The sequence below is a fragment of the Leuresthes tenuis genome, unplaced genomic scaffold (assembly GCF_036924035.1).
Source record: "Leuresthes tenuis unplaced genomic scaffold, fLeuTen1.0.hap1 SCAF_3, whole genome shotgun sequence".
NCBI classification, from domain to species: Eukaryota; Metazoa; Chordata; class Actinopteri; order Atheriniformes; family Atherinopsidae; genus Leuresthes; species Leuresthes tenuis.
Window position 1 is genome coordinate 19,764,977 of NW_027325357.1, and position 27,883 is coordinate 19,792,859.

The 27,883-nt window shown below is 40.8% G+C and overlaps 4 protein-coding genes across 6 annotated transcripts in view; 2 read left to right on the plus strand and 2 right to left on the minus strand.

Annotated features, from left to right (window-relative positions):
* Positions 1–27,883, plus strand: part of dgkab (diacylglycerol kinase, alpha b) — a 128,584-nt gene that overhangs the window by 84,409 nt on the left and 16,292 nt on the right. The window lies entirely within an intron of this gene.
* On the plus strand, positions 1,319–5,715 carry cnpy2 (canopy FGF signaling regulator 2). The gene is made up of 6 exons (XM_072382413.1): positions 1,319–1,440; positions 1,627–1,733; positions 1,814–1,929; positions 3,355–3,552; positions 3,752–3,848; positions 3,959–5,715. The coding sequence occupies exons 2-6, from the start codon at positions 1,634–1,636 to the stop codon at positions 4,000–4,002; spliced, it is 555 nt and encodes a 184-aa protein (XP_072238514.1). The 5' UTR covers positions 1,319–1,440; positions 1,627–1,633; the 3' UTR covers positions 4,003–5,715.
* LOC140304187 (EEF1A lysine methyltransferase 3-like) lies at positions 15,812–18,404 on the minus strand. The gene is made up of 3 exons (XM_072383174.1): positions 18,144–18,404; positions 17,937–18,048; positions 15,812–16,401 (listed from the first exon to the last, which is right to left on the minus strand). The coding sequence occupies exons 1-3, from the start codon at positions 18,303–18,305 to the stop codon at positions 16,016–16,018; spliced, it is 660 nt and encodes a 219-aa protein (XP_072239275.1). The 5' UTR covers positions 18,306–18,404; the 3' UTR covers positions 15,812–16,015.
* stx16 (syntaxin 16) lies at positions 18,985–27,129 on the minus strand. 3 transcript variants are annotated; one of them, XM_072382403.1, is made up of 8 exons: positions 26,667–27,129; positions 23,010–23,117; positions 22,724–22,864; positions 22,402–22,564; positions 22,207–22,295; positions 21,766–21,909; positions 20,952–21,032; positions 18,985–20,481 (listed from the first exon to the last, which is right to left on the minus strand). In XM_072382403.1, the coding sequence occupies exons 1-8, from the start codon at positions 26,790–26,792 to the stop codon at positions 20,380–20,382; spliced, it is 954 nt and encodes a 317-aa protein (XP_072238504.1). In that variant the 5' UTR covers positions 26,793–27,129; the 3' UTR covers positions 18,985–20,379. The 3 variants fall into 3 exon arrangements, with proteins under 3 accessions (XP_072238504.1, XP_072238505.1, XP_072238506.1); XM_072382404.1 differs by having other exon boundaries at positions 26,712–27,128; XM_072382405.1 differs by lacking the exon at positions 26,667–27,129 and adding an exon at positions 23,207–25,920.

Genomic DNA, 27,883 nt, shown 5'->3' on the forward strand with positions numbered 1-27,883 from the left:
GTTTTCCAGAATCACACAGTATGAGCACCACTGTTTTAGATTAATAAGAAAAGATGCTGAAACACGCTGAAAAAATTGAGGACATCTGATCAATTTTCATATCAGCTTCAATCTGTCCATCAGTTAACACACTGAAATATAATCACATAGCTTTTTGTTTGAATTGTCTCAGGACAATACGTAAAGACAGTCCTGCACAGACAATCAGTCTGAAAGTAAGCAAAAATTACAACATAGAGAACGAGAAATTGTATTTATATAAAACCTTCATAAACCTGGAAAAATAAAGTGTTCAGAAACCAATAAAACAGAGGCTGAAACTACTCCAACAGTCCAACATCTCATATCTGTGTCACACATGAACACAATTTCTTCCACTGGAGGTCAGTATGTGCATATTCATTCTCTTCCTGCTGCTGTGTGTTAGAAAGTGGTTAACAGATGAGAAACTGAAACAATGTGGAGAAAGGTGAGACCACAAAGTATGCGCATGAGCTAATCTGAGATAAGGGGGGCAGGTAAAGCGTAGGGACAGGAACTGCAACAAAAAGACGTGAAAAATATTCAATAAAACAGGAAAGAAGACAGACTCTGCACTATTCAGTATCAAGAGCTCATTGGAAATTATGATTTGAGCGTCACACAAAAAAACCTTCAGAAAGAAATGTGGAGAAAACAAAGTTGCCTGAATGATCTTTGCTCTTCTGATTCTCTTTCAACACATTAAGTGAGTTGTTACTTTTCACTTATTATTCTGGTGCAGCTGCTGCGAACAATACAATTCTAAATCCTCATCTTGTCTCTCTCTCTCTCTAACCTTCTGCAGTGTTTGTTAGATTACTCTGGAGAATGGCACGTTTAATTTCCTATCAGTCTATTTCAGTACTATTGCATCTACCTCAGTGTTACTGATGGTTGCTGCAAAGGTGATTAAACACGAAACACTTTGCGTTGTGTTGTATCAAGATGAACAGTCAAAAAAATCACATTTCTTTAGGAGGCCCCATCCCTTCACAACACCAACCCCTTGACAATGTTCCGTCCAGATGTGTTCCCTGCTGTTCACCTGGTCACGCAATATTTTCAAAACTCCTGAATTTTGCATTACTTTCTCGTTCTTACTTACTCTCAACTAAACCAACGAATGTTATTCGGATTTCTAATTATCTTTATTTGATCAGCAACAGAGCTGCCTGTGTTAACTCTTAAAATTCTATGTCATAGTCGATATTAGACCACACGCGTTGCCTTGGTTACAGCGCAGCAGTTCGCGTGGAAGCTGCTGGAATCTTCCTGACCACGTGGAGGCACTGTCCGGAAATGCGTTGCAGCTCGACATCCTGTTCAGCAGCTCCGTGGCTACGTCACCACATTTTGCCGAATGTGATGGAACATCGTGGAAACGCGTAAAGGTGGGCTCCGGGACGCTGCCAGAGACGTGTAAGTTGAATGAAAAAGTTGGCAAAAGCCCGTTCTCATGTCTGCATCTTCTTCTTAGCTGCGGAGCAGGAGGAGAATTGTGTCAAAGGGCGGCTGAGAGTTAATCGCTACGTTAAGTTATTAGTCATTTGAATGTGCTTTGGTCGTTGGTGTTTCAGCCTGTCTTGCACAAATGTTTGCATTTAGACGCAAAATGAGGAAAGCCGCCACCCTGTTTACAACGTGTGTGGTTGTGTGTCTCCACCTGGGCTTCAGCCAGGCCGCCAGACAAGGACAGGATGTAAGATGTGGAGGTATGTCTATGTCCTCTTCATTCAGTCTTCATCGCACACTCAGGAAAGTCCTGATGGATCTGTGTTCTGGTGCCCCTCAGCCTGCAGGGCTCTGGTTGACGAGATGGAGTGGGCTATATCTCAGATAGACCCCAAGAAAATGATCCAGACGGGATCCTTCAGGATCAACCCTGACGGCAGCCAGTCCATCAGAGAGGTGAGCCTGCAGCAGCAAAGCCACGTAGTACCCCCCCCTCCGTCCCACCGTGGAGGCTGCATCACCACACTGATGTGTATTAAAATAAAAATGGCTGCATGTTGAGTTGGAATGGGGTCTATAGTTTCTTTTTTTTTTTAGTTCAAGTTCAAGATGGTGCTAACCTTGACCTCAGACTTTGAGTTATCTAATGTTCTTATCATCAGGTGAGATGCCAGCTGAACTGTCTGTAGCAAGGATCAGGTCTGTCAAATGTGGGTAATACTTATTCCTTCATTAATTACTGGTCAATTGAAGTCACAATAATAAAAAAAAAGTAAAGCTAGTGTCAGATCTTTATGGCCAGCATTTCTTATCACAGAAAAAGATGCATATTTTTAACAAATAGTGTTTCTCAGGTTATTCTTTTCACAAACAGGTTCTCCTACTCTGCTTATACAGCTCATAGGTAAACGGTCAACAAGCTCCTTTTACCAATTAACCTTATACATCCGGAAGAAATCGCAGTAATCAATTTTCAGTGTGAGCTTGCTTTACCTTTTAAAATGGCGCCGGTTCTTCTTGTTACAGCTTCGGGCAGTTTTTCAAGGTATCTGGCTTAAAGAAGGAGCTGAACGCGACCAGACACCTTGAACCTCATGTGATCCCAGACTGGCAGTAACTGATATTCAGCAGAGTCGGAGAGAACAAAATTATAATCAAAGTTTCCTCCTTAACTTGCTGCAGCATCCTGCTCTCACTCTCACTGAATAATATATCCAGATCTTTCATTAAAACATGGGAAGATTAGTCTTCTCTCGGGCTATGTTACTCTTCAGGCCAACAGACATGACAGTTGATGTCATGTATTAGTTTGTTTAGCCTCCATATTTGGCTTCTGTCTGCCCAGACTGTGTCTTTTGTGTGCACCGGCCCTGAAATCTGCATCTCTAACCAAAACTAGAGCTGATTCCACAAGAGAGGAGCCTGATAACTGAAGGTTCTGCCTCCTATTCCACTTTTAGAAACTAAGGGAACCACAAGTAAACCTGCAGTCTATTGCTATAGTCCAATGTTGAATGTAGGACGTTAATCAACAGCTTCTCTCATCTCTGTGTGATTCACACGCACTTTGACAGATTCATCTTAAACTTTTTAACGGTTAGCAAGAGACAAAGGATGGACCGTTTCAGCAGTCCTACTGCAATTTCTCCAAACCATTGTGTAATCTAGTCATTTCTGCACCCGAGGTGTCAGGCTTGTGTTCCAAGTTGCAAATAAGGTGAGAGCAGAGAGACAAAAATCAGGCTGGATGGCTAGATAAATGGATACTTTATTTTATCCCTCGAAGGAAACTGTTTTGTCACGGCAGCAAACGACAAAAAAAAAGTCCAAATAATTGGCATTGCATTATTTATTTATTTTTGTTACTTTTGCTGCCACCAGATTCCTCTGGCGCGCTCTGAGGGAAACCTCCTGGAACTGATGGAAAGTGTGTGTGAAAGGATGGGGGACTACGGTGAGCGCACGGATCCTTCCACAAGCAGGAAGTCTTACATCAGGCTCAAGTCTCGGACGGGGGAGGCCATGGATCTCTCGGAGGCCGCGCTGGACTCGAGAGTTACTTCCAGCCTAAAATTTGCAGTGAGTACAGATTTCTGTTAAGTCCTCCGGCACAATCCAAAAAAACTCCAAAAGAATAGTATAGTTGAAATGTACCCTGAGCTGTATTGGCCTCACCTTGGTGTAGTGTAGCTGTGAATGATGGGACGGGTACTCGTGAGGCTTGTACTGTGAGTGGTGCCTCTTTTAACTGTTTTTTTTTTTTTTTTTTTTTGTCTAGTGTGAAACTATCGTGGAGCAGCACGAAGATGAAATCATTGAATTCTTCGCTCATGAAACAGATAATGTCAAAGACAAATTCTGCAGCAAGAGGACAGGTATGTTCTTAACTCAGCCTGGAAGATTTGTTGTTTTCTTTTTCCTGCACATTTCTGCTCCATCACACCATCGTAATTGGCTGCTTTCCTGTTTTTCTTGTGTTCTGTAGACCTCTGTGACCACGCTCTATTAATGCCCCACGATGAACTTTGATATCCTCTTACCAGCGGAAATGGAGACATTTGGTGCTGCAAAGCTGTCAGTTTTCCCTCCTCAACTATTTATGATCGGGCGGTGGTGCAAGATGTACACAAATCCTTATGTAAGATATTTACATCTATGAAAATCCATGTGAGAATGGAAAGAATTCCAGAGATCATGGAGAGTTTAGGGTTACCATTTTTAGCCTCGTCACGCTGTACTATTTGGTCTCAAGCTTCATGTACTGTAAGTTACAAGATGTATCCATACTCTGTTGTTACTGTGATGGCTCATGTCTTTCCTTCAAATGTTCCTCATTGGATTGAACCGGAGCGGTGAAACTGCAAAACAAAGTTAGACTTGCCTGTCAATGCCAGTTTTCTCACAGAAGATCAGGTTCATTTTGGTTAAGTGGTCCTTACTTTAGTTCGTATTCCTGCACAATGAATATTTCTCTTCAGAAGCTAAGTACATGTGAGTAAGTAGCAGATAAATGTCAATTTTACTCATACTGCCTGCACATAAATGAACGTGTAATTTGAGGCCACATTTATGATTTTTCGCTCTAGCTTGAGAAGAGAGTTTCTAATGCTCCCTGGTATTTATTGTCCTGTCCAAAATCAAACAGAGGCCACATTAAGGTACAAATTTGAAATCAGAAATATGGGAAATTTTAGGTTTAAAAGCAACGATGTGCCTTTTATCACCTGAAAAAATGCTACTCAGCTGAAGGCTCAAACAGCAACCGTTTGTATGGCACTGCAAGGCCATAGTCTTTCACAAAGGCATTATCTCTGTTTCACAGTTAAAAAAAAAGAAGCAAAACTTTTGCGAGTTCAACCGTTGCTCGTGTTCAGCGTCTCGCTTTCATAGAAAAGGCTGTTTTCCAACAGATTAAATGTTTTCCAGAAACTTTCTTTTAGGGAAAATGTCTTCCTTTTTTTTAGAACTCATCCCGCTTTTTACCACTTGAGAAATTTACAACAAAAAACCCCCCCCAACAACCTCGACCTGCTCTTTTCAAGGTTGTGGGCCCCTGGAGCCTTATTATTTAACTCTGATCCTCAGAATATTATAAACTGATATATATTTTCATGAGGAATTTCGAATGAAGACTTTGCAGCATCCAGCAGTGACTTAAAAGGTTCTTTAAAACCCTCCCGTTTAATTTTTGTTTCAGGTTTTGACAGTAATGCACAGAGCGCTTGAATCTGCTGAATCTGAAGTTTTTGAATATTTCTTTACTAAGTGTAGAACTAAATAGGTTTCCTTAATCTGTTAAATAATTGGTCCGTTGTGGCTTCATGTTGCAGATTCCTTGAACAGAGAAGTTAAAACGAGACTCAACTGCACACATTTTCATAAAGATGAATCTTTGCTCACTTGTCTGCTTTGCCTTTTAATCAAATATTACCTAATTTTGCTAAAGTCTCCTTATGTTGTGATATTTGCAGAGTTGATTTAAGTATGAACCCAGAGATCCTAGTAAAGTTTATTTGACCTGGCAGTGCAGCTGAACTGAATTCTCATGAAACCCCACTAGATTGTGCTCTTTCGACAGTACGTCCCTGTGCAGAAAGATCAGGAAGTAATTCTACTGTCATTTATGTGAAAAAATATGACTGTAATGTGCTGTGAGCATTCTCCTGGAAATTCTCATTTTGTATACATTTTTGTACAATTTCAGGACCTGTTTTGTCTTCAAATATATTTGTACAACATCAAGCCGACTTCATATTGTTGTTTTTAGACCGCAAGTCCCAGCTGCAGTTCGAGATGATTCGCTCAAATCACGAGATTCATACATATTCTCATATTTGCATGTCAGACCCATGCACAGGTGACAGACAATCGCAACTGGCAACGAGTTAACATATTTTACTTTGGAAAAGGTTTTACTTCTTCTTTCTCCTTTTAGCATTTCTTAAATCTGCATTTAGATAGGCTGAATGTATTTTCAGTGAAAGCTTCTTCATTAGGTCACTAATTGGGATGGACACAGTCTAAAAAGCACAAAATCAACTTTTTCTCAATGCTCTTTGGTGTTTGTTTAAATAAATTAGAAAGTAATGGCTTGTTTTTTTTTTTTTGTTTTTTTTTAAAAGCATCGCACTTTGAAACGGCATCAAATAATTCACTCTCATCTACTTTAATTATCTCACAGCTGTGCACAACATTCTGCTCTCTACACACAACGGTAGAAATGAGCAGTGCAACAATATGATGAATATTTGTTTAATAAATGTTTTAATATCACGCATGTCAAATTCTTCCATTTTTTTATGACAACTTTGAGTACATCACATACGCCTTTGTTTTCAAGACTTGGCTATCAAAAATGAAAGCTCTGAAATTACACCGCCGCTAGAAATATATTAGTTTTTTAAAAATCTGTGCCACACAAAGTTACTGACTTCTGTTTCTTACCAAAGACAAAGTACAGATTTAGTGTGTTAGATCATGCTGGTTTAATATACTGGACCAGTCTTGTTTATTCAGGTTCTCGTCTAGCTGTGTAGTCTAAAACTTTAACGTCATGTGAGACAACAGTGACCTCGGAGAGAATGTGCTTCCATCATCTTTGCTGCCTGCTGTTATATTCTCTCTGGCTCTGCTGGACACTCCTCTCTCTGACCAGCATTGCTTGTGTCTGCCTCATCTTCCATTTCCTCTTGACTTTCCTCAGCTGCAGTTTCATGTAGTCCTTCACCAGAGCAGCGTAGCTCTCCAGCTGTAGCATCAGCCTTCTTATCTCTCTCTGTCTTGGCATTAAGTGTGGTTTCCTCTCTCCTGTCCTCATTCGCCACAATAACTGTGTCTTTAGAGCCATGACTGCTGCTGCTGCTGCTGCTGCAGGACAGCGTGTCTTCCTCAGCACAAACCCTTGGCTCTTTTAGAACCTGCTGCACGTGTCCCATTTCATCCCCATCCTTTGAAACCTTCTGCTGCTCAGCTTCATCAGAGATGATCTTCTCAGATTCTGTATCCGCTACCACATCTTGACAACTCAGGTTTTCGCCTACGCTCTCTGGATCTGAAATATCACACACTTCCTCCTCTTCATTCTCGGAGTCAGGTGCTGTGTGTTTCCTTATGCGATTTACCACATCCCAAAGCGACTTCGGATACTGGAGCTCCTCTTTGTGCGCGGTAGATGAAAGGGAACCAGGAGAAATATTTTCTTCTTGAGGAGGATTAGCAGAGCTATGTGGCAGAACAGGGGATGAATTGCATAAAGAGGAAAATGAGAAGTGAGCAGATTCTTCACCGGAGTCCAGATGAGGAGGATGAGGGACAGTTTCCACGCCAGCAGCAGCAGTGTCAGGATTTGGAGGTGAAGGACAGACTAAGTTCACGTTCAAAAGAGGAGCAAACTCTGCGTCTGACTGAAGTGGGTCATGTGGAGGAGATGGAAGCTCAGAGTTTGAGAGCTCATCCAAAAGTGACACCTCACAGTCTAAAGTTGAGGGAGGAGATGAATTAGAAGGTTGAAACCGTGCTCCAGGGTCCGGCAAAATTTCAATTTCCATTTGAGTTTGAGAGTCCGTAGCACTCTTGTTGCTCTGTTCCCACAGACCTGCAATGAGCTGAGTCGCGTTTATTTGCGACTGGTCTTTGGTCACATCACTCTCTTTAGCACAGAAAGCACCCTCCTGTTGGCCAATATCACACTGCTGAGGGAAAATGTTGACTTCTGTTTGACTCTCACTTGCATTTTCTTCATTCTCTACATCTGTTTTGGATGTCTGTATTGTCGGATCAATAGGATCCTCGTTGGTGTCTCCAGGAGCTTGTTCTTCACTTAAATTACTCTCTTTTACACGAGTAACAGATTCTGTTTGGGTACATTCAGGCTGTTGAGTCAAAGTATCAACATCTAAAGGCTTGTCTTTGGATGTCTCAAATCGTTGTTCTAAACCTCTTCCTGGGTCCTTATCTGCCTCATTTGTTTGCTGCCCATCAGTGGAACAAGTGGCATCAACTGCTTGGTGACATTCACCTTGTTGCTGTGACACCACCTCCTCTGTCATGTCTGTGGCCAGGAATTCAACATTTACCTCATTTTCGGGTAGACAGGATGCTTCACCATCTTCAATCTGATCCTCAGCTCCAGAAACTACATCAGCAGTTTGAAATATTAATTCAAGAGGAGGAGGAGGGCTTGGGAGATGGTCTGTGTTGGGTGTGGAACTTGAGGAAGAGTGAGCTGATCCAGAAGGAGGAGGCGATGGCAGCTGATCCAAAGAAAGGAGTAAGGTGTCAGGATAAGGAGGGTGTTTTGCAGCAGAAGAAATTTCAACCAATGTGGGATTTGGGCCTTCTTGTGTGCTCAACTCCGAGATTTCAAAAGGAAATGTAAGATCAGAAGAGGGAAGTGAAGAGAAATGACTGATTTCAGGAGTTTCAGAAGGCGTAACATATGCGGGCTGAATTTCATCCAGTCCCTGTACACTTCTACATTTTTCACTGGTAGATTCAAGCTGAGGATCCTCAGTCATTTCCAGTTGCGAGTGAGTATTACTCTCTCCAGAAATATCTGCCACCTGCTCCTGAGATCCAGCAGAATCCTCAGTGAGTTCATTTGTCACCTGATTTCTGACGTCATCACTGTCTATCAAACCTGCTGCTTCATTTGTTTGGATAGTCTCCAAAGGTTTCTTTGACCCTCCCTCCTCTAATGTGTCCTCCTCAGTTTGTTCAGATGGAGACAGTTCTGCCTCCTCATCTTGCTCCTCAGCATCTGAATGGTGAAATGACTCCTCATCTTTCGGTTTCTGCTCTGTGACACGATCATCCAGAGAGATTCCAAGGATTCTTTCAGCACGTTCCTCCAAGGTTTCCCTTGCAGAAACTGGAGATGGGTGCATGCTGGGGAAAGCGACTTCACTGTCTCCCTCATGTTTCTCTTTCTCCAAAAGCACTAAGTCAAGATCAGTTTCTTGTTCTTCGTTCATTTGCAAAAGAGTTGCCTCTACGTTTTGGTCAACTGTCACATCTTGATTAGACTGGCAGTTTAATTCAGAAGAAACAGTTGTTTCATTATCAAGTGGAATGGTTTTAATGTTTTGCGAGCAGTCTAAATAGTGAACATGTTCTCTCTTGGGTGATGGAATCAGCTCCATTTTGACAACAACACAGGTTGTGTCAATGATCAGTAGACCCTTTGTCTCCTCTGTGTCCTCCTCGATGTCTACTCTCTCTATTTCAGTATCCGTTGGATGACTACTTATATTAGCAGCATCATGGCTTAAAACACCATCTGATTCTTCTTCTTCACCGTTGTCTTTCAAACAGCATGTGGGTGAACTCTCATTTTCAGCCCTGCTTGTGGAACTTGGCTCCCTCCACAAAGGATATTTGACTGGTGCAGGCTGCACTAACTGACCTGTTTGTCTCCCAAGTACAGAATCGCCATCCTCTGTGTTTGATTTTCCTGCAGAAACAATGTCTGCCTCTGCTTTGTTTGGTAGATAGTCTCCAGGCTTCTCCATTTCTGTGCAGGTTAGAGTCTGTGTGGCTGTGTGATTTGTCACATCGGAGGTATTTGATTTCTCTGTGAGAGCTGGTGCTCTGAAGTCAACTTCATCTGCTAGCTTGTCCGTTTGGTTGATCTCACCTCTGTCCCTAAGGAATGTAGAAACCTCTCCTCTCTCTGTGCTTTGAATATTCATTTGTGGTGGGAAAAGTGGCAAAGATGGGGTTTCTGTGACACCAGCTATTCGAGACACCAGGCAGAATATGGTCATTCCACCTGTCTTTTTGTTTAATCTAAACTTTCTTCCTTCAATGACCTTTGAGGTTGTCTCCTGGTTTATTTTTGAATCCTCAACTCCTTGTGGGTGTTGTTGAGCCAACGTACTTTCACTCTGGATGATTGTACTTCTGGCCCTAATGGGACTGGCTGCCTGTAAAGCAGCTGTTTCCTGTCTTTGCTGCTTCAAACCCTCCAGCTCTGGGCAGGTTGTCCTCTCATCTGGCTTTGCACGTTCCTCTTTCTCTATCTTCCTCTTATCTTGCAAATTTCCAGAGACATCCTGCCTTCTGAGTGTGGCCTGTGGTCTGTAGGCTTGTCTCTTCCCAGCCTGCTCCCAGCTGGTGTCACAGTGTTGCATTACAGGTGAACCTTTATGTGGGCTGCTGTAGGGCGGAGGAGCAACATATCCAGGAGGTTGGCTAAACATCCTCCTTTGGTCCCAGGTATTTTCCTTCATGTTCAGTATGTGGCTTGTATCAGGGGCAGGAGCTTGTGATGGATAATATGTTGGGGCTTGCTGTCTGTCCCCTCTGTCCCACAGCCCAGATACTCTGCTGTTTGGGTTTCGTTGGACGTGTTGCAGAGCTGCCACTGGATCTATCCCACTTCTGCTGGCCCTCTCTGGAGCCCTGCTGCTCTCAACCAGGCCCTGGGAGGATCCCCGTAACTCCACCTCTGGACGTCTCCTCCTTGGTAGTGAGTGACTATACCGTGCTGCCCAAGCCTCCAGCTCTCTATAGCTGCTGTCGCTCCTCTTGGCAGAAACCTCCCTGTTGTAACGGACAGGGCTACCGGGCTCCCACCTCCTCTGCCACCCCTCTCTCAGAAATCCTCTCTCATAGTCCCTCGGAGCTCTGTGAAATAGTGTCCACTCTCTGTCTCGAGCTTCATGATGATGATATTCTCCCTGGTTCTGGTGGTGCTGAGTTTGGCGGTTCAAGTTAAAAGGGAAGTGGGAAGAAGGAGAGGCAGTCAGCTCTGGGTCTGTCCAGTTGGTGTACTCGTGTTGCACTCCTCCGGGTCTTGATCCCGGTACAGTCCAGTAACTTCCCTGATCCTGCTTCTCTCCGTAGTACAGTGGATAATGGGTTGCCTGATGTCTGTCATGATGGCTGTGTGTGAAATGGTGGGAAAATGTGTGAGCAAGTTCTGTCAGGAATAAGTAACTCCACGAGCACCACTGATAATACACATTAACATGATGTTGTGCAAATTAAAAAGAAAAACATGCTGCAGTTTGTTGATAATTAAAACCTTCTATATGAAAACAGAACAAAGACACAACTTCAGATGTTGATGAGACATTTTGTTGCCCAGTGAAAATTATCATTTTTTTAATATTTGACACATTAAAAAAAAAAAGTTTCACCAGCATTTTTTGCAGTGTGTTGCAGGACTTCTTTGATGATGCAACATTTGCTTTCTTTGACTTTTTCATCAACATTTTGGAGACACAGTTGTTTGTAGATAATTGCTAAAAGTTTAACCTCTCGGGTTGTTTTATTTCATCTCTGTAGTTTCGTCGGAAGCTGAGAAAAAATAAACATGTTTTAGTGGATAGATTTAAAACCTTTTTCAAATCAAAGCGTTTAGCCTTAATGGATCAATGACTTATGTGTTGAGAACTGAAAAGAGCAGTTCCTGAAGTTTAGAGGGGGAAAATATTTTCCAATTCTTGCCTAAGATGTTATTTCAGCTACGGTCTCCTTTGTTGTATTTTTAGTTTTATCAGTGCCTAATGTTTTCAGCACCTGGATTCATGCGGTCGTAATATGTTCAGAATGTGGTTTGGCAGTGTCTTGCTGAAAAAATCAAGACCTTCCCTTAAAAAGACAGCATCTGGATCTTAACATCTGTTGCTCCAAACCTATACATTTAGATATCTTTCGGTGTTAATAGTGCCTTCACAGATGTGCACTTTCAGTTTGGTCCCACCCCATACAAGCACAGACACTCGATTCTGAACTGTGCAGTTATGATGTGCTGGGTGGTCTCTGCTTTTTTTAGTCCAGCTGATGCAGCGCAGATTATTTCAGGTTGAACTTTGAAATTATGATAATGTTCCACCTTGCCTCAATCATCTTAAATTAGCAGTGGTTTCATACCTTAATAATCTCGTAGTGCAATATTTTTCTAACAGAGCACTTTGCTCTCAGACTGCAGGGTTACTTGTTGTTCTTAGAGTTTCTAAAAGTAGAATAGGAGGCAGAGCCTTCAGCTATCAGTTGTCTCTTGTGGAACCAGCTGCCAGTATATGTCCGGGAAGCAGACGCCCTCTCTAACATTAAGATTAGGCTTAAAACTTTCCTTTTTGACAAAGTTTATAGTTAGGGGTGGCTCAGGTGACCCTGAAACATCCCATAGTTATGCTGCTATAGGCCTAGACTGCTGGGTGCCTCCCATGCTGCGCCTCTCCTCACTCTGTTCTCTCTCCATGTACACATGACATCATTGTTGTCATTAACTTGTGTTTCTCTTTCTCAGCAGGTTTCCCTGGCCTGGTGTTATGGCTGATTCAGATTAAATAGATCTCTTTAAAAGATTGCTAAGTTCTGCACAAGCCTGCTTATGATGCCTTGATTTGAGTCAGGTGTGTCGAAGCAGGAAAACATTTAAAACCTGCTGGACAGCAGCCCTGAAGGGCCAGATGTGGACATCCCTGCTCCAGCTGGTCGAGGCAGATGGCCACCCTTCCTAGTTCTGATGGAGGTTTCCTCCTGTTAAAAGAGAGTTTTTTTCTTTCCACTGTCGCCTCATGTACGCTCAGGATGGGGGTTGGATCGAAGAGAAGTTTCCATGCAATCTATTGGTTTCCTTAGCTCTTCTACTTTTTTTTTATTCGCTCAGTATATATGAACTGGACTAATTTGGAATTGAATTATCTGGATTTGATTGAATTCTAATTGGCTTGGATTAGATTGTGTCTTTAAGTGCCTTGAGATGACATTTGCTGTAATTTGGAGGTATATATAAATAAAACTGAATTGTATTGAAGTGGAATTAAATCAATGTATGACATGACAATCTTTTATTTGTGCTCTTATCGTACAATAGTTTCCCTTAATCTTTTAACAATATCAACTAGATCAAAAATATCTTACATCCTAATTTGTTGAAATATTTGCTCACACTGTCTTTCACAGAATGTTTCATCTCTCCCATATTTACGTCATTACTGAGCTGTTGCCAATTAACCTCACAAGTTCAGAAATGTTGCTTTTTAAGAACTTCTTTGAAACGTGTTGTTTCAAAACGGGAAAATACAGAAGAACAAAAAAAAAGAACATTTTTCAGTGTCAGGATTTAATGTGTCGTTTTTGTACTGTTTTCATTCAAATAAACAGTTCTGAGTCTTTTCATTCTGTTTTGTACAATTTACACAGCGTCACAATTTGGATGATAAAGATGTTTGAGGTGAAAATGAACGGGTATAAAAATCACAACAAATGACAAGCAATATCTGTCAATACTCTGAAGAGCTTGAGCAAAAATGCAGAAAAGAAGCAACTATCTGTTTAACAGTATTTGTGTAAATTTGACAAACAAAGCTCAACAAATGTCTGCTTGCTTTTTTAATCGTCAACTGACTGAAAGTGTTTTCATTCTACTCACTTGTGTGCACAACTTCTCCCAGGAAGAGTACCAAATCTGGAGTACAGGTGTGATTGCCCCTGATTCTCAGACCAGAACTCCATCATTTGGTTTCATACAGAGATCTGAATGCCTGAAAAAAAAGGCTGCTATTCAGTAAATTTCTTAGACCATCTCAAAATCTTTTTTTTTTTTTAATTAAAACCGTCACTAACAGACTGCAATGATGTTTAGAACTTTGCAACATGAACTGAACTGTATTTACCGAATAAAAACAAGTTCTTAAGGAATATCACTGGAAATCAAATTTAAATGCATCAGATTTGGTTACATAAGCACACATTAACACGTACCTTCAGCTGCAATTTTCAAATTCCTGTCCTGGCTGCTCTTGAGCCGACATGGAGTCTAATGAAGTCCCAACAGGACAACATGTTTTAAGAGGACAGTGGTTTTCAGCCCCCCTCCCACTCTTTTATCACCCACACGACTCCCTGACCACTGAAAACCCATCCTCCTTCCACACAGCCAACATGCCCAGCTCTGCACTGCAGAAGTTTTCACCAAGATGTTTTAGAAATAACATGTTAAGATTGTCATTAATCTCAAAACTCGTGCAAAAACCAAAGTAAAGTAGAAGCCAAGATTTAACAAACAATAAAAACAACATAAATAAAAGATATAATCAGTCAAATGTGACAACAGGATGAAAAGAACTCTCACGTTATTTCTTCTAAAACTTTTTGAGACAGCTGATCTGACTGATCTGTTTTATTGGGATTTACACAAACTTTGTTGGGAAAACGCAGCAGTTAACAAAAGGAAAAAAAATGCTTAAATAGATTTTAAAAAATCCGTTTTAAGTGGACAGATTATTGAAGCTGAATGTGATCATTAAAACATTTAACACTTCCCCTACAGCTTTGCTCGTACAGCGATACACATCAACAAAAACAGTTTGCATGTTGCACGGCTGTCGCGTGGGAGTTGCAGGGCGGGCGTGATGGCAAGCAGACTGATCACGGAGATAGGGATCTGTTGTTTTGTCGGCTGAATTGTGGTAGAGGGAGTGACGGGCAGCAGTCGGGTCGTCTCCCTTTCTTTTAAACTCTCCAGCGTAACAAACAGGCTTTCCTTTCCTGAACAGAAAGTCTGTACATCAGCAGAGTGCAGAAGAGAGGGGATGAAGGACAGACGGCAAGCAGGCTGCAGGGACGGCAATCTGCTGCAGTTTGACAGAATAGTTTGGGATGGCATGAATTCTGTTTTGGGTTTTATTTAACTCAGTGGGAACACATGTTACATCTCAACAGGCAGCACACCATAGCAACATGTCTTAGAAGTATAAGAACTAAAACATGGCGTACTATGGTAAAGAAGAAGAATTTAGGGTAAAACAAAAAAAGTAAAAAATAACTTTCTAAAGACATCAGTAAAAAAGTGACAAAGCGTTTGAATTTAAACTCTAACCCCACCCATTATTCACAAAGTGGTTGACAGCGATGTTAGGGATACATCCAGTAAGCACGTCTGGGCGTTGCATGGATACAATCTACATGTGGTATGTTGTTCAAAGTCTTTCCAAAGATCCCCCTTCACCAGAGGGTCATTTCAAATGTGCTCGCTGCACATAAGGCCAACCAACAACTCTCTTTACATGCTTTTTTTCTTCATCTCAGTACAGGGAAATAATAGATATTTCCTGCATGACCGCTGGAATAGATTTGAAAAAATGAAAAAAATAAAAATCAAATGTCTGATGGTTGGATCTGGACAAGAAAACAACCCGTAAGAGCCCCGTCCTGAGATTATTACTGAATAAGATGGAGAATGAGTTATATTCACTGTATTATAAATTATCTGCAACAAATCTGGTTAATTATGATAAGATTATCATTATGGGTGCTATTTACAGTGTTTAAGTCATTTTAAAAATATTTTTCATTAGTGTTTTGGTATAATTTCATTTATTTTTTTCATATTGTGTGAATTTTCTAAAGATTGTTCATATATAAAAACTAAAAAAGGTTTCAAGGATGTAAAACAGCTGTCAGACGCTATAAATTATGGCTGATATTAGGGTTTGTATGTAAAAACGATGTCACTTCTTTACAGAAGTGTCTTGTGAAAGGACTAAGTGATCGAAGCATTGCCTCTTTTTTTTTTTTTTTAATAAATCAAGGCAAGAGTGAAAAGTGTGCCAGAACCATCAAGTTCATCCACCTACTTTGACATAAGATCAAACCTGATGTATATAAGGCCTAATTGTCATCGGTAGATTTATACAATAAAATATGTGGACTATGTATAAAAAGTAGGTCAGTACCAGGAAACTTAGTCATATTTGGTCAATTAGAAGTATCTGCACCTATGCAATTACAAAATCTTTACCATCTCTTTTAGACAAATTCTGACTTCTTCCAGATATATGCAAAGGTTCGTTAGATTCAAATCACATTTATTGTAAAAATTGTAAAAACTTTTAATAACAGGATCTAAGAGACTTCTGGAGTTGCTAAAAAAAAAGCCAACATAAATATAAAAATACTATATGATACGTTTTTCCAGCTATATCACTGCTTCCGCTCTTATCATTTTTTTAAAAAAGGCATCAGATGAGTCATAACCAAAACAGATGTCCATTCAGTTCTGTTGCAGGATGTCTCTGCTCCGCTCTGCTCATAAGGACGCTGTGTAGATATGATTGTTTTCTTGATCGTCGCGGTCCACCAGCTGCACATTAAATCTGCTCGGTAAGCACTCCTCATAGAAACCTGGAGTTTGGTGCTCCTTACGCATTTTGGATGAAAGATACGCCACAGCGCCCTTTTTGCACAGATGAGCTAGTGTTTCCACTAGCAGTGGGTATGTCTCTGGGAGGTAAATTATATCTGCACCAAGCACCAGGTCCCAGTCCGAAGGGAAATTCACGTGGTCCTCGCCCCAGGACAGAGGAAGGACAGTGGGTGGGGCAGAGGGCCAACCGCTGGAGGGCATGTTAGCAGAGACATTGGCCTGAAGCTGAGGAATAGCAAGGGGAAGATCTGTGAGGGTCACCTCTGCACCTGAAAGACAAAATGATATGAAGAAGATTCCATAAAACTATCCGCTCAGGATCAAACAACATCAAATAAAGACGCGCTGTTGTATAAGAGTAGATTGTTACACTCAAGAAGTCAAGAAACGTTCTCTATTCTTTACTTTTATCTATGCCATAGAACAATAGAAACATTAAAGCTCAGAAATAACAGAGGTGGAATTATCAAGCAAACAAGTCTTTTCTATCAGATACTTCAACTCTGAGAAAATAAATTAATATATAGTCTTTAAACCGAGGTGCTGTTTATTGGTGTTTCGTGTGGACGGTAACTGACGCACATATGCCCGACAGATGAACCTCTCAGGGCATGTTGATAAAACTGTGTGTACGCACAGGGGAAGAAACGTTTGTAAAGCTGTGTGTGCCTGTGGTTCTGTCCTAGAAATCTCAATCACCAAAAAAACTAAACATGCATGCAAAGAGCTGATATCCACTTACAGTTTTTAGCCATAAATGGCTAAAAATGGACACTCCATTAATTGATCAATTTGCATATCAAGACATCATTTGCAACACAAATAAGCAGGCGTGATAATTAAAGCAGCAGGAAAGAAGAAGCACAGTCTTATCAAATATAAAGGGCAGGCGGTTCCTGTTGCATCAGACAACCTGTGCACTCCACAGTCGGGATGATCGGGAGGGAAACGCAGTTTTGGTGCAGATGCTGTTTTCTAAAGCAGCTCCGTGGAAGCTGATGAGAAAACGTTGCGTTGGAAAGAAAAAAAAAAGAACAACCATCTTTAACTACTTGTTTTATTTTTGGCCTCAGTGCAGAAGTCTTTCACAGCCACAACGCTGCAGTTATTTACACCACCAACATTTTCTGTAAATAACAGTATATTGTGAGAACTGACAATGAAATAAGATCAGAAAAAAAAAACTTTCTATAAATCAGATAGTGAGGAAGCTTGGTGATAGTGTCTGTTTTATGAGAAACGATGCATCTTTCTCCATATCAGAGCTAAAAAAATGTTTGAGTGGAGGAAAAGGGATACATGTGTTTGTATTCATCTGGCACCTGGTCTTCCTTTGCTTGGACAGTCTCCATGACAACCAGTTTCCTCACATTGTTTGTTATTTCCTAGTATCTGAATATGGATATTTAATGAGCACAGTACTGACAAATGTCGGCATTTTCTGGTTAGTTCTATTATAACTTCTCTGTATCCACTAATTTTATATCTTCAGTCATTGTTTTGTGGTCATTTTGTATCCTTTGTTGTACCTTTATATCTCCTCATGGCCAGTATGTGTCATGTATATCCGTTTTACACATTTTTAGTGCATGACTGTCTTTTTCTGCATCTGTTGGTGGTTGTTTGGTTACTTTTCCAATTTTAAAAAGACTCAACAGTCACCTTTTAGGATGGTGCAGGGTCACCACAGTGAGCCCTGGGCCCAGTAAGCCCAGTAACAAATGAATGATTTAACAGAACCGAAACACATTTGCGTGTATCGTAAACTAAACTACTGTAATGAACCCTTCAAACGCGAACATACCCAGTCGAGCAGCCAGAATACCAACCACACCAGTGCCTGCTCCCAGCTCGATGACGCGCTTTCCTCTCAACTCCACTGACTGCTCCTCCAAGTAGCGACATAGGTGCAAAGCCTGCGTACACACATAAACACATGCGTATAAACATATACCACCACACAACCGACCTAAGGAAATCAGCATAAAGCATTAACGGTATCCGTTCTTACAGCTTCCCACACCGGGGCGGCCACGCCGAGGTTGGCGCCGAACACCTGTGTTATCCTCAGCTCCTCTCCCATCAACTTGTAAACAGTCTCCTGAGAAAAGGTCTCAGAAAACAGACAGTCGTCGAGGGGGAACAGGTCGTCTTCTTCCCCAGCAAAAGTCATGACTGATATTGAACAAAAATAAAAACGCCAACTGCTTTGAAAGTTAAGAGCAGCTCCCGGCTTCCGTTGTTCACTTCCCAGGTCAAGTAATACAAAAAAGGGGTGGTCAAAGAGAAAGTTGAACAAGAACCCTTAAAATGAGCCAAATCAGTCACTTATACGTTAGAAAGAAGAGTTTAGTCACGTGGAACATTGATGTCAATGTTGCTTTGAAATTATATGCTGCTTTTACTTTGAAAATAAACACCAACATAGTGTTTCCGGGTAAAAAAAAAAACCCAAAAACGTGGCAGATTGGATCCGCTGTGAGAAAAAACTGCAATAGAGCAGCACTAAACTTCAGCTTGTGTGGGCCTCTGGTTCCTTAAAGCGTCACCGTTTCACAGCACAGGACTAGAGTGAAAAAAAAAGGAAATTAGGAGACAAAACTACGATGGACTATTAGTGCCACATAAATAAAAAAAAAAAAAAAAAAAAAAACCGAGATTATAGTCGTTGTTAAATATGGCGAGAAAAAATTATGACAATAAAGTCTTACAAAACAGATATATTTTAATATTTTAAAAATAATTTTAATATTACCAGCTTGATTGCTGGCTTTAGTATTGCCTTCCTGTTATACCCCCCCTCCCCCATTTGCAGGACTATTTATAAGCCACCCATAAAACACAAGACACCATCTCATTCCAGATTTATTTTTTTTAAAAATGCTGCCGCTTCATCTTTTGCCTCAAAAACCAAAACATACATGTAGTACCTCTATGACATAACCATTTTCACACAAAACTTCACATCAATGACAAAGATGATTTAACAGGTGTACAAAGTGTAGAGTTGAGTCCAGATAATAAAGTTCTTCATCGTTTCCGTTTGTCAGTCTTTAAAGAACACAAAAACGTGTGAAGAATTTCCAACATGTCCAGTCTGAAATTTAGAATAAAACAAGACAAAGCGACATTGCAAGGCTGCGTTCAGTCATTTGCCTGCGCTGGACTAAATGGACAGTTCTCAGTTCAGCGGCGTGGACGTTAATTGTTGGGTTCATATTACGCATGGACTCTTCTCAATATACAGCAAATCTTTCACAAACAGAACAGCTCTTGATTATTTGAAGTTATTAGAAAATAAATATATATTTTTTTAATCATATAGACGACAGTAGTATTACATCCAAACATAACCCCGCCTCCCCTTCAGGCCTCATTATGTGCAAACTGCAAGAGTTTTAAAAAGGTAGCACTTTATGCAAGATCCATGGAGAACAAAAACAAGTGTTTTAAAATGAGCACCTCATGAAAAGTGCAGCGAATGTGGAGCAGACTCTTAAATCAAGGGATGAAGCAGAGGAGGGTGATGGCGGTGTGCTGCCTCCCCCAAGCCAGCAGTGGAGTAACAAGGACCTCGATATCAAAACAAAACATGTGGTCCTTCAAACCAAAGGAATATTTTTGGTACTAAATGACTATTCTTTTCTTACTTGGTGCAGCTCTAATACAGGACATTCTCTTTACAGCTTTCAAGGTAAAATACTGACTCAGGACGTCAAGGTAACGTTGAACTGAATGTGAATGTTCAGTCAAATTGGACATACTGCAAGTCTTTCGTAAATGTTCATTCTCGTCCAGGACAGAAACCGAATGCCTCGATGCTACCAGACAGGAATTATGTCACTTCAGACAACATCACAAGTCGTGCTCTTAGTTTAAGTGGGAGACACTCCTCAAAGTGTTTTTTTTTTTTGTTGTTTGTTAAGACACTGATATGTCAACATGGCCGGGGCTCGACTCACTTTCGTCACGGTCTCGGCCGTCACTTGATCAAAACAGTAAAACAGCCTCAGCTCAACTCAGACTGCTGATTGTTTCTTTCATTAAAAAGCGGAAAAGAAAAAGAAAAAAGAGAAAACAAATCTCCACATGGCCCCAAACGCATCTGCAGAGACGTGAAATTCTTCGTGACGTTTCCTGGTTGGTAGGAAAGGCAGCCATCTTTGTTTGGAGCAAAATGGAGTCCGTGTCCACACAGATGCACAACAAACACCCAGACAGATAACAAGAGCCAGAGGAATGCGTTACTAAAACTTTGTTCCAAAAAGAATGATAATTAGAACAAGTACTATGACAAAGAGGATCAAAATGACCAGCATCTTCCGGTTTTTCTTCTGATACTGTTCCGCCTGCAGAGAAAATAACAACAACACAAGTCAATTTGTTAGAAAATCATTAAAATAAAAAGAAATGCTTCCTCAACTTGCTGATTGTTGCTGTTCTAGTGACTCTGCAGGTAATAAGCTTCTACAAATAACTCTCGAATAAACGTTTTATTAACATTCGTTATAAGCAACTTCCTGTTTTGCTGTAGATGTGGTTACAGGCGTCTTTAGCCCAGGTTGCCCTGCATTAGTTGAGCCAATCTGTGCGCGTCTCCTTTCTCGTCTTTAGAGCCTTAATAGTTTTGGATACTGGAGAGAAATCTCAAAAGTCTGGTGCTTTACACCAACAGTTTGCATCTGGCAAAGTTACAGGTAAGAGTTTGTCACAGAGTTTGCAAAAGCTTCATTATTGGATCAAGCAGATTTAGAAAAACATTCAGAGCAAAGCTCCACAGAGTCTGTTAGTCAAAGCACATTCAGATGAGAACAGTTACCTTCTGTAACTGCTTCAATCCATCATCTGTTTTAACACAAGCCTGCTCCACGTTGAAGTCAATTCTGTCAAGAACGGTGCCCTTGATGAAGAAAGAAACTTTCATTAGCGGAGGAAAATCACTCCCATATACACTTTTTATTGGAGACAGTATGTTCGCAGTGTTGTGAGCAGTTTGGTGTAACACTACAAAACACCTCCCAAACCTGGATTAAACTGCCTGAAAACTAAGTGAAGAGTTTCCGCCTTTCACATCCTCCTAAATATTCATGTTTCAAGCCGTACAAAAACACAGGTGACTGCATCATGAGTTTTTCTTTTCTCGTGTTGCTGTGTTCGGGACGTTTTTGAGCTGCAATAATTGGGCAGAGGGTTTATAGCGACCGGACAATGACAGTTTGCAGCTGTTCACATAACATCTGAAGATGCAGCAGCCTCACACGGGGCTGTGTGGAGGTGTGAACATGTATATTTGGATTTCAGAATGTCATCATTGTTGAACGATAGACGATGAATGAAACTAAACTACGCTGGTTTCCTTTCATTTCTCTGATTTAACCTTGGGTTACTGCCGCCTTTATGACTTTTTGAATGCCACAGTAAGTAAACAAAACAGAGCTGTTATTTATCTTCAGGAAAAGGATGAAGTGGTTTTTAGCTCTGACATCTGAGACACATCCAGTATAGCATTTCTCTGCAGCCAAGGGCAGAGAGAGCCAAGTTTGAATTGCTACATGTACAGACTGTAACGGCTAATACACCACAAAGCGTGTCTTTAATCATCTTTGTCAGACTCTTGTTTTTGCTTTGAATACCTGCTCCACCACCATTCCAGCCAAGTCGCGGAAAATCTCGTTCAGATCCGAGATGGACTGCACAATTTGTCGGATCTCCCTCTCGCGTTCTTCAACCACGACTGTATTCTGCTCCACCAGCATCAACTGATCGTCTGTGAAGCCCTGGAAGAGATTCAAGAATAACACACACCGTCACAGCACAAAAATATGCACGATCGTGTACTTCTTTAACATAAAGCCTGGCAAATAGTATCAGATCATTTTTTTTATGTGAATAACACTGCTGCTGCAAAGGCACTCGGTCCTCTGGAAAATAGAAAAAAGTGGCAGCAAACAACAATAAATGCACATGGACGAATCCGTAATCAATGTACAACAAACGCAGTGCAGCTGTACAAGAGAAGAGAAGTCAAGCTTTCACTGGGTTTATCCAAACTGACATTTGAAAAAGGCTCTTACCTTGTCATATAGAGCTAAATCTTCATCTTCTTCCATTAAAGGGCCCGAGTCGAAAAAGTGCTTTGATCTCTCCTCCCGATTCTTCATACCTGGTGGATAAACATGATCCTTAGATGGCATTAAACCAGCACCATGATATGAAGAGTACGAACGCATTAAGGAGTTCCTTAAAGCCAACTTTAGAGCAGTTCTTACGTTTTAGGTAGCTGGACTGTGTGTGCCTGAAGTTTGTGGAGAGGTCCTGAAGGCTCTGAGCCAGAGATGACACCACGTTTATCAGGAGTCTCTCCTCCTGCTCGGTGCAGTGGCCACAACGAGACTGCAAACCCGTCACCGCTCGCTGGCATCGATGAAACATCTGCAGCGGAGACAGAACTATGAAGTGGCAAAAGAGGAAAGGACCAAAAGCTCTCTTTTCACTCTGCCTAGAAGTAGAAACATATATATATCGCCACCGAAAAAAATGGAGGCCACGTTCACTCTAAAACTAAAAATGATGCGTGTCCCAACACTGCACCTGAGTGATCTCCTGAGTGGTGATCTCTATGGCGTGCTCCTCCTCGCTACTGTCATCCAGCGTGGGTCGATTCATGTGCTTGTCGTGAAGTAAGGCCAACTCCTTCATCTTCTCTCGAATCCGTCTGATTTCATACTGGATCTGAGAGGGGACGACGACGCAGTTCAAAACCATGCTCTCACTTTTACTTCAGCAACCAGTTTGGCTACGAAAACATCCTCTGCCTGGGTCTCACGTTGTGTTTCCTAAAACATTGTTCTCAATGCACACAGACAGTCGTTTTTACCTCATCGACCCCCTCTATCCATTTGGGAGGAAGCTTTTTGGTGACTCCGATGGCAGCTTCGGGATCCAGGCTGATCCCAGACACCAGAGCCATTCGATCATCTGCCAACTTAAAAAAAAAGGTTGAAAAAAAGAATTCAGAGCGATGATGACGGTGTTTGATTTTATTTCCACCATGAAGGGAAGCCATGACAGTACCTCATCAAGCTCCTAATGTGATTGTGTGATAGCAGAGTGGTTCCATCCAACAAAGAGCAAGGAAAAGGAGAGAAAGGCAGACATAACAGAAAGTGAGGCCCAGAGAACCTGCAGCAACTACAACCAAATTGTTTCTGCATCCACTTCCAGCAACAAATTCTTCTGAACGAGCCACAGTTACTGCAAAGCAGGGGGCATGGCTGCTTATATCAATTCTATCCGGGTACAAAGATGTACAGAGTGAATGCAGAAAGAAAAATAAATCATCAAGAAATTTGCAAGAAAATAATTTCAGATTATAGTAAATTACAATCATTTACGAGGAAAGGGGGGGGGGGGTGACTGACAGAGGGTCAGAGGGTATCTTCATAGAGAGTAACACGCTGGCCATGAACTGTTTTAGATCACATTTTCTGTGTGTGTGTGTGTGTGTTTCGTTTTAACTCCCAAACAGAACTGCTGCCTTTTTGCAAAGTCAGTTATTCTAAATCTGAGTCGACAGCAGGATCAGAAAGCTGAATGTTCATCTTTCTGCCAGCAAAAAAAGCCGTTTCAGTTGAATCACTGTCGTTTAAGGAGTGCTTCACAGCTGCCTCGACATGAAAAAACAACCGGGGTCGAATCATTTTTACAGCTTTAATTTGATAGCGTACAGATAGCTCTAAAAATACAGAAGCAATTCAATTATAGCTCATCGTTTTACCACCGAGTGATTTCATTTTCTGTAGCGCTGATGGACAACTGGGTGAAATGTACCACAATGAGAACAAACGCCGAACACATGCACTGCAAGACACGAGAGTTTGTAGGCTAGACGCATGGCTTGAACATGTGACCTCTTACTCTGCACATTTTCAGACCCATGAATTGCTCGTTTGGAGCAGCGATAAATGTCCAGCATGAGCAGAGATTGACAGAGCGTGGACTGATCTCCATAAGCAGGTTTTTTTTCCAGAGAAAACTCTCATTTTGTTCCAGGATCTTCACAAGAGCTTCTTTTTTTTTTTTTTTTTTAAATTGCTCTTGGATATTATTAGAGCTTTGTCCTGCGATCTTTCCAAACAGATTTATCATATCCAATCCTTCAGAGTCGTTAAACCTTTGTTAATCAGGTGGTAAAAAAAATCCTGCTTGTAACCTGCGCGTCAGTGCTTTATAAAACTTGAATCAACTTAAAGCGACTGCACCCCCCCACCCACGTAAATTTCCCTCAACATAATCCTGTCAATAGAAATCAGAGTTTAGTCAGGAGTAGCAATGGAACACATCACCACAGCGATGGGACACGAGATAAAAGCCAGTCAACACACATTATTCTGCTGTCTTTTCTAAGAAGAAAACGTGAATCCACCTCTGCAGGCAGGTAACTAGTTCAAATGTTTGCAGCAGAGTGTGAATGGTAGCATGTAGACTACACCTGTCAGCGTCCAGCAGCTTAGAAAAAGAGTCAGGGAAGGAGAAGAGGCTACATTTTGTTTTCAGTCAATCTAGATGCAACTTTCATTTAGGGCTTTAGTTTAAACACGACAGAATAATAAACAATTTGTTCAATCAATATATCTTTTAAAGCATTCTCTCAAGTTTGATCCACGCTGGCTGAACAACATTAAGCACTTCTTTTTTTTACATTGTCAGACAGAGAATGTCACCAGTTCAGTGTTTAAGCCCTTTTTTTTTTATCTCAAAGAGTTATTGTGCATAGAGAATTCTTTTGGAAAAAAAGAGAAAAATAGGACTGAAAATTAGTGTTAGTGAAATCACTAACACTAGCGTATGCTTCAGAGGAGCTGAAGAAAGATGGAAAAATCTCATTGAAGCTGTTCTGAGAGACCCCGTTTGAGTCCCTTCATGGTTGATGCGAGTAATTTTGCATCTGCATGTTGATGGTTTGTGCCTCTATGTGGCGATTTGACTGAATAAGAAACAGTCACTTTAAATATGCATCCTGCACAAAGGGCCTCTGCGCTGTAATCCGATGACTGCTTGGACCACACTTAGAAGATGTTCATTCAGTTTTTTTTTTGTTTTGTAACAAATAAACAAAGTGCAGATATGACACAAAACATTCTTATTTGAGAGCTGAATGTAGAACTTACCCAAATAAAAGCTAAAAAAAAAATATCTGGCTGCCTTTTTTTCTCCAGATAAAGTAGAGGGTAAATAAAATTATGGAATCACCTTTTAATCTGAATTTCTAAAACAAATCCCAACAAGAGAGCTGTCAGAGGAAACAACGGGAAGGATTATAGAACTCCTTTCAGTAGATTGCTTAATTTTGGATGTGGCAAATTATGCTAGTCAGCTGAGTCCCAAATTTGGAGCAATTACACACAAAATCATTGATAATTTGAGGTTGATGTCAGGTAAAGGGGACGTGAGGAGTTGGCTACAGCACATGTACAGGTGTACAATGAAGTGCTGAGGATGAGGAAGATGCTGAGGCCATTCTTCAGGATGATAATGCATACTGCCTCAGAGCACAGGGCATGCAAACGTTTCTTCAGGAAAGAAAAATCAACTCAATGACATGGCCAGCAAAGGGTCAAGAGCCCGATCCGATGGGGAATTTATGATGGAAAGTGAAAAATAGACCTATGACAAAGCTCCATCCTTGTCAAATTCAAGCCACCATAAAAGCCAGGAGAGTATTTTGATTTTTATTGTTCATGAGTCCATGATCATTTTCCTTTACTTCATCTATTTTTTTTTTTTTTTTTTTTTTTTTTTAAATGGAGGTATTTTTTCTGAGCCAGAATGCTCCAATATTAAATAATATTATCATAGAATTTAAATATAATGTTAAATGAATTAATATTGAATATAATGTTATTATTATAAAATAACAACTGTTTTTATTTCTTTATATATTGTTTTTAAGCTGGATGAACATCCTCCTGGATACCATACATTCATATTTGGCAACTACCAACACCCATAAAATTAACTAAAAGCTTCCTTGCTTCCCATTGTGCCCCCCTCCCCCCTCCTTTTTTTGTACAGGAGATGATCAGCTACAGTCTAGTTCAGTTACAGGTCAGAGGAACAGTATGATCTAGACTACATCACAGAACAGTGAGGAGCACACATGATGAGGACGTTAACGACATGCTTTAACTTTCGCTGAACTTTTACTGACAATATTGTATCATGGTTATTCTCAGAAACTCGTCCTAGCCATAGATAATCTTTTAAAGGCATTATTTTCTTAGTTTTCGGTAGTGCTGCAGCTACTGTGAGCAGAAAAAACATGCCTTCACGGTCCTCCTCCTCCATCACCTCGTAGACACATCCATCAGTCCGGAGGTGAAACTACTGGCCACATCAGTACTAACAACATCTAATCCACTCTGATTTATGAGTAACAGTTATCTGTACACTGGTGGATCTAGCTACGTGGGCTCTGAGACTGGCTATATGCAAACACACACAGTAAAATGTCAAAACGATGCAGACCACTCACCGCAGCATTGCTACGTGTACTCAGACGAGGGTCGTATGTACTCACTTGCTCAGCCAATATCTGCCGGTTTTGGATTGCATTGTTCCGCATTAACAAGAAGGCATCGGTCAGACGCCTAGTGGCCATGACTGCCTTGCTTGAGATCTAAATTAACACAAGGCAAACTGCGGATCAGCCGATGGTTTATCAAAATATGTCCACTGACGCGCTGCTAACTAAACGCTAGCTTTAGCTTTGTCTGCGCTGAATTAGGAAAGCTCGCGATACAGCGCGCACAGTGGACACTAAACGACTTGAATCATTTTAATCTGTTAAGCATTTCTAATATTCAAGTTGAAAATCCTAAACATGACCTAAAGTTTTCTCTCAAATTTTGGATTTCACGTCAGACTGGTAACGTTATTCCGCTTCCACGGAGCTACGGAAGTAGGAGAACGTAAACATAATCGTAAACCTCTTCTTCTTCTACGATTTAAATGAGCTGAACTGTCATTTGTAACTGTAGTAAAGTATCACCACCTGCTGTTTGAAGAAGAAAAAGAAAAAAAAATCAAATCTCAAATTACATGCCGTGTTGAAAATTATTTAGCTCTATTCGAGCACTATACTCAACGGTTTTACTTGCCTATCAAGACGAATATCTTTTGAATATTCTAAATTTAAAGGTAGTTTCTGGAGTTAAAAATAATGATCTTACTGTATGTCTGTCTTCTGCTCCACAGTGTTTCATAGGGAAATCTTGTATTCTCATTCAACAACACTTAGACATTAAGTTGCTTTACACCTAAAGACTTTTAAGAACTTATCACGATCTAGAAAATTACAGAAAAGACTAACTTTTTTCATACATCAGTTAAACTACCTATCAGTAGGCGATAGGCCATTTTAAAAATGAGTGAAATTTGCTCTGCGTTTGTGTCAGTCAGATACAGCATTTAAGTGCAGCCCGAATGGTGCCTCTGCCTCTTCCCACTGCTACGATAATCCAGTAGTATCACATGTAAAAATCAAACACTGGGGTCAGTTTGGTGTGCAGGAACACTTTAACTTATATCTTATGCTCATTTACTTTTTTAGTTGGACTTTCAAGTAGCAATGTTTGAAATGCAGAATTTGAAACAGAGTATTTCTACACTTTAGTATTGCAATCTTAAGTTTTTTAAAATACACATTTTACACCTTTTATGCGCAAGAAAACAGACTCACTAAAATCATTT